The 7,185-nt window shown below is 38.8% G+C and overlaps 1 protein-coding gene across 1 annotated transcript; it reads right to left on the bottom strand.

The window, feature by feature from the left end:
* Nucleotides 1–12: 12 nt before the first annotated feature.
* On the bottom strand, nucleotides 13–5,174 carry LOC128180483 (zinc finger protein 252-like). Its single transcript, XM_052848599.1, has 9 exons — nucleotides 5,127–5,174; nucleotides 4,038–4,263; nucleotides 3,611–3,744; nucleotides 3,298–3,357; nucleotides 2,519–3,184; nucleotides 2,240–2,362; nucleotides 1,802–2,053; nucleotides 1,472–1,555; nucleotides 13–1,324 (listed from the first exon to the last, which is right to left on the bottom strand). Exons 1-9 carry the CDS (start codon nucleotides 5,152–5,154, stop codon nucleotides 222–224), a joined length of 2,676 nt encoding a protein of 891 aa, XP_052704559.1. The 5' UTR covers nucleotides 5,155–5,174; the 3' UTR covers nucleotides 13–221.
* Between the last annotated feature and the right edge of the window lie 2,011 nt (nucleotides 5,175–7,185).

The following is a 7,185-nucleotide window of genomic DNA, read 5'->3' as shown; positions in this document are numbered from 1 at the left end:
TGACAATTTCCATTTCTTTTTCAATTGTGTTTAATCCAATTTTAACACGTTAAAACAAATAACAAATGTATAATGATTACATAACTAAAAATAAATTATAGTTTCTGGAGAATGAGTCAGTTTGATTGCCACAGATTTAAATATCAGACACATAATTTCTTAACAAAACCTGATCAAATACAACGATAGCAGCAATGAAGAGTAAACTCAAAAACTGGTCACTACTTCTCATCCATGGCATCCAGATTCTGCATGACGTAAAACAAGTGCTCATTAATGATGGTGTTCAGTTCTTTAGAGATGTTCATGAGTGTCTTGAAATTCTCCTTGTCTGCCACGACACCTGAGGGTGTTGCCATGACGTCAGACAAATGTTTGTGGACCTGGCTGATTTTCTGGAAAAGGGATACGTCCAGCGGCATGGGCATGACTTTACACAGCTCTGTGAAGCTGCACAACCAGTTATAGTACGCCTGGCTGCTGAAGTCGGGGTTACTGGCATAATCCACCGCAGCGGTGTCTGAGGTCTGGTCAGATGCTGATGGGGTCACGGTGGGGGGATCCTCTAGGGGTTTGGGGATTCCCTGCTCAGTGTGGAGCTCCCCCTGGTGTTCCGAATCCTGATAGTGGACCTCCACCACCTGTTGTTCCAGAGATTCAGGTGCCAGCTCCTCTATGATGTGGAGGTACTCAACCGGCACACAGTCGTCCGTCTGGATCGTCTGGATGTGGCCGTTATCCAGGACCTCCGCTATTGTCACCACCGTGGACTCTGACATCTGGGAACCGTCGAACGTCGACACGGGCAGTGTCTGTACCCTCTGGTCCCCACCCTGAGACATCAGACCCTGGTTCTTGTCCAGGGCCTCACTGATCACAGACTCCACAGACATCTCCTGTCTGTCCCCATCAAGTCCTGAGGGAGACTCGGTGGCAGAGTAATCGTGAGGAGGTGGGTTAATGGGGACATTCTGTATGGAGGAGTTGAGGTCTTGGATTAACTTGACTATTTTCTTCTGCTTCACCATGGATGGATGATCGCCGGACATGGAGGAGGCGATGTCCTGCTGGGTGATACATTGGTCTGCATTCGGGAACACAAATTGTAGGGCCCCAGTACTAGTCCGGATCACCTGTACATCATCCTTCTGATGAAGATGTTTCCTACTAAGATGGGCCTTTAACTGCCCCGCTCTTTTAAATGACTCGTAACAGAGCTGACACACATACGGCTTGGTTCCCACGTGCTCTCGTTCGTGGCGCCGTTTACTGGACGGATCACTGAACCGTGTTCCGCAGACTTCACACTCGTAGGGTTTTTCTCCTGTAAATCAAGTCAATGAAATAAGAGTTATCTATCCTGTCACTGTCTAATCTATGTTAGTGACTGAATTCATAGTGAATCAATATAAAAAAATAAAGGTAATGTGTATCAGCTTCTGACAAATAAGCATACTGGTAGCCAATTTACCTGAGTGAACTATTTTGTGTCGGTTGAGATCAGACTGATGGGCAAAAGCCTTGTCACACAGCTTACACTTGAACGGTCTTTCTCCTTCATAAAAAAAAAATAAATGCACACATTATATTTCAATTTACTTTTCTCTTTTTTACAAACTCTAAAGAAGTTTCAAATATATATGTATACAGTATGTGATTATACAAAATACAAATTTACTTCATTTCACAAAAATTAGACAACTTAAATAAAAATTATTTTACACATATTTGTTGATTACAAGACTATGAGAAATTTTTGAATTAAAAAACTAAAAGTGCTTTTTCGGTTCAAGCTTCTAACCTGTGTGCATTTTCATGTGGGACCGGAGGTACATGTTTTGGGAGAATTTCCGTCCACAGATTTGACACGAGAACGGCGTCTCTGAGGAGTGTGTGATTAGGTGACGCCGTAAACAGCTGATCTGTCGGAAGTTCCGCAGACAGATGTGACACTGATGAGGTTTGGAGTCGGTGTGTCGCGACATGTGCTCCTGTAAACTGACATTACTGGAAAATTTGTTGTTACAAAAACTGCACTCAAAGGGCTTGATACCTGTAAGAGAATGCAATCATGAAATAATAGCACCTTCCTTTGCAATAGACATTAGTCTGTACATTAAGTCTTTTGTATTTGCAAATCCATTACAAATACATGTAATATTAAATAAAAGGAGTTAGAATGCAACAGTCTGATTTACAATACTATTAATTTTTTAGATCAATTCCTACATCTACTTACCTAAATGTGACATTTTGTGTCGCCGTAAGGCTTCGTTACTTCGAAATGACTTTGGACAATTTTCAACGTTACAGTGGAAGGGTTTTTCTCCCAAATGTATCTTCATGTGTGTTTTTAAATTGCCTGCAACAATAATATTGGTACCAAAAATTCACATTAGAGTGCATTCATAAATCAACAAACATACTCACTTTACAAGCTTCATAAGATCCATACAAGAGGTTTAAGAAAATTAATATTCTGTTCTGATCACAAGATATGAATTACTTGTATAAATACCTTTTGACGAGAACTTTTTCATGCAGACTCCACAGGAATAAACCACAACTACGTTATTTTTCTTTCCTGACCGCCTTGGTTTTTTATTGAGGTAGACAGTTTGTGGTTTTTGAGATTTTTGGATTTCAGACTCATCCTGAGAATTAACAATCTGGGATTCCTCCTCCCCCTCCTGGGTCATGTGACTTTTCTCCTCTTCCCCCTCCTGAGATTCCACACTTCCACTTTCCTCTATTTCATCCTCCTCCATTGAATCAATATTTTCTGATTTGACAACTAGCGTCTCTTCAATTACCTCCCCCTGACTTTGGTTTTCGACAGAACCTCCTGCCTCACTCTGTTCCTTATCACCCGCCGAGTCAACCACATGTTGAGTCAGAGTTGAGGCTTGTTGTGTCAAGGTTGAGGTTTGTTGAGTCAGAGTTGAGGTTTGTTGTGTCAGGGTTGAGGTTTGTTCCACGAGGTGCTGTTGAGGTAGGTTTGTGGACTGGTCTGTAGCGGTCTGCTGTTGAGGTATACTCTGGATCTGATTGGTCTCCACGGAGCCAGAAAGCACCTGTCCTCCCCCGGTCTGTAGAACTATGTCCCCTCCTTCAGCCCCCTGCTGGATGATCACTATACTGACTTCCTCATTCCCTACCCCCAGGCTATTGGCTGTATTAGCATCTGTATCAAAAATAACACAGTCTTACTTGTGCCACTTAACAGGAAGATTTAATGAAAAAGACATCTAATTTTGATTTTGAAGATTTCCAAGAGGAGAGAAAGCTAATCCTTACCTAAAGTAATAACTTCTTGTGTCATGGGCACTTCATACTGAGGAAGTTTCCTTGGCCGACCTGGAGAACATAATATTTTCGTAATGATGTATTAATATATCCCAATTTAATTTTGTTTGATTGATATTCATATTGATTTTATGCACGTTAGCTTAGCTTAACACATAGAAAAGTTTTTGTGGCAGAATTTGACATGAATAACAATTTTACTTTCAATACCATAAGGAAAACTTGAAGCTAGTAATTCCAGTGAGATTTAATGATACTGGCATTAATTTCAATCTTTTATTTCTTGCTAGAGAACTGAACTTGCCTCTTTTTCGGGTGGAGGATGTGGCAGGTCGTTTGACCAGGGACACGTTTCGGAACTCCTCCTCAGGTGTAAATTTCTCCTCTGCCTCCTCCCCTTCATTCTCCTCATTCACCAGGTCTGGATTCCTGTAATCCCTGTCAATTACAAAAGTTTCCTTTAAACATCTACAGCACAGCACTTATCTACTGGTATTTTAGCTTTACAAAGTCAAGTAGAATCTCAACCATTCTAAAGTTAAATCATCAAATCACCATATTATGATCATGAAATATTTAAATATCAACTTTCAAAAAACATGATGTTGTCAAAACTCCTAAGCAATATTCAGAAAATTTGGGTTTTTAATGCATTTTGAAGATGCTATACCTATAAATTTGAAACAAACAATTTATATCTAAGCCCTGCCTGAAAGAAATTTTTTTGGCACCTGAACTTGAAGGGAACACTTCTTTTCCTGGTGGGGATTCTTCCTGACCGTCTCTCTTGGTATGCCGCCCGCTGCGGCTTCTTCTCCTCGGGCTGAACAGACACCACCACATGAACCTCAGTTGGGGACTGGCCCTGATTGTCATTGCTTCGGACTTCATTATTCGGAACAGTCCATACTTCTGAGGAGACGTCATTAACACTGGTCGAATCATCTGCTACTTGATCTAAAAATAATATATGTTGTCAATTTCTTTTTAATATTCACCAGAATTATTTTTTACATTAAAAATTATGAAGTTTTTTGTGATACCTGACTATCGTGGATATTCATTTCAAGATACTGGTGTACATAAGTGATTAGTTTAATTATTGGTTTAGTTAATGTATCCTGTAAACCACCCTGCTCTGTGTTGTCAGAAAGGTACCCGATTTAACTTAAACAGGTTGGGACCAATCTTTTTTTTTTATTTTGAAATTTTTGATATAAATCCGCATAAGAATCTGAATAGATGAAATACAACAACTTTTGGTAAACAACTTTTTCTGTAGCTGGATATTGATCCCTCAGTACAGCCAAAAGTTGTTGCATTTGATTCACATTAGTGCGGATTTATATCAAATATTTCAAAATAAAAATTGTTTATTTTTTGCAATTTAAATTTATATCCCATTTGGGCTATTATATCCCATTTTGGAGTTTGGTCCCAACCTGTTAAACTTGATTATGTATGTTCCACGTATGATGAAACATGTTGGGATATGTCACATGTACTAATATACTCTTCACCTCGATTTCTATCAACAATCAAACTGAAATTTGGAACGTGGACGAAACATATTGTCTACAATTCAACTTCTAATAAGGGATTTGGTCGTCTGTTTGATCAATAAACCCCCTTAGATCAAAAACTGTGAGGCGTGGGCCTCCCATACACTTAACAATTTGTCAAAGGTGCGTAAATTGGTGATTACCGGAATTAAGGATAATGTGTGCATGATTAAAACTTCTATGTCGTTTAAATTTCAAGTATCTCTACATAGGAAATACAAAAAGTAAACCAGCTATCGAATAGGTAGAAATATTCACCTTGCGAAATGTCACAAGCGGCAGCCATTTTGATAGAAGGAGCCTTGCCGAAAACCCGGATGAAGATTATGGGTTTTACAATAGCGCGAAAATTTGAAATTTTCAATGGGGGTGGGGGGGTTGATGAGAGAGTGCAAAGCACCTCTGATAACACATACCCCAATAGAAAAGAATTTAAAGAAAGAAAAGTTAATTAAATGAAAGAAGGTATCCGGGGCTTATTTTCGCATTTACTCAAATTGAATTTTAAATTTAAAAGGCACAAGACTCTCCCTCTAGATCCGACCATGGTTTAATACGAAATTCCATCATTTTCATTTTATTATCAGATGTTACTGAGTTCTCTCTCTCTCTCTCTCTCTCTCTCTCTCTCTCTCTCTCTCTCTCTCTCTCTCTCTCTCTCTCTCTCTCTCTCTCTCTCTCTCTCACCCATCGCTCAGCAGAGAGAAATAAAAGGAGTGTCACATTTAGAAGTTGTCCAATTTAGCCTATTCCCCATTTTTATAGTCACTCCATGAAGTTAATTAGAAGTAGTATAAATTCCAAATGTCGAGGCCACTCAGTCCGTGCTTTTTGTGAACGCTGAAATAATTGTAGCAATTATTTTCCCCTCTGATTCGGCTCCAAAGCTTGCATTTATTTTATAGTTCATTGTATGACTGTGGCAAATTTTGGACAGAAAGTTAAACATGTACTGACGTGTATTTAAGAAGTTTTCATAGTTTTTAAGACGAAATAATTTCTGTCGGATTAGTGAATTTTAGGGAGTAACAGTCTGAGGTAACGAGGATGATTAATTTACAAATGTTGAACAAACTATTCCTGTGAAATATATACCAATCTCAGTGTGAAATGCGGGAAATTGACCGTTAAAATGACCCCGGTCTGTTGCTGAGGTGACAGGTGAACCGTTGGTGGATATCCAAGACTAGGTAAGTGTCCATGTTAAGTTTTATCAAATAACAAAATATGTTTCCAGCGCCTGTGGACCTTTTTATGGTCATTATTTGTGCGTTTGTCTTTAGTGTGCTCATTATGACATATTTACGTCATTTACAGTACCTTATCATAAGCTTCATGTTTTGATGAATAAATATAAAATCATGGACAAAATATTGTATCGCAATGCATGCGTCAAAAGCTGCTGTTGTCACTGATGTGAGATAGATCTACATATCTTAACCATATCTATCATTGTTTCTGCGATGAAGCCCCCCCCCCCACCACCACCACCACCACCACCACCATCACCACCACATAGAATATTTATACACAGAAACAAGTGCCTGTACGTGAGCATTTCACCTACCTACAACTCTACAGTAAGCCGTTAATAACGTTTACCACTTCTTTGCTTTTTTGTATAATTATACCTACGTATACTTATATACCAGAATAATGCTGGGTCTAGAATTGCAGTCAATTATATACATGTATGGTACATGTTAGTAAGGAATTGTAGACGTATATAATAAACTGTAGATTAAGTAACACATGTAATTAAGAAAAGGAATGGTTTTTTCAGAATCGTTTGAAGATGGAAAAATACAACTATCCTCATATATATCGATAGAAACACGCGTGTTGAGTCACGATCAGAGTCAATAATAAGACTTTCCTGGAAATCGCTATTATTAATGTCAACCGCCGGCGGATAAATTTATTTTATATCAGTAAAGTTTGAGAATCAAAAAAGTGTAGGTATAGTCTACACGGCGGAATGAATTCAAATTCAAACACACGACTTTATACCCACCCCAGATATTAGAATTAACTTATATTTTTGTACAAAGACGAGAAATAGCAGTTTTCCTGAATCCATTTGATGGCAAATTGGAGCAATGAAATTAACAATAGATCGAGACACGTAATTATCCCCGGGTTACATTGTCTAAAGCACACAAAGTTCGACAGCTGTGGCGGCCATTATATGTCACATGCCGCTCACCGGATAGAATTTGATTCTATCAATGAAGATAAATTCTCCTAATTTAGCCTACAATGATGGGTACACCAGTAACATGCATTACGTACGCTACAATACTGAATCACTTGGTAT

This window comes from Crassostrea angulata, chromosome 4 (assembly GCF_025612915.1).
Source record: "Crassostrea angulata isolate pt1a10 chromosome 4, ASM2561291v2, whole genome shotgun sequence".
Lineage (NCBI taxonomy): Eukaryota > Metazoa > Mollusca > Bivalvia > Ostreida > Ostreidae > Magallana > Magallana angulata.
Note: the sequence above shows the minus strand (reverse complement) of the source record. Positions and strands in the feature narration are given on the sequence as shown.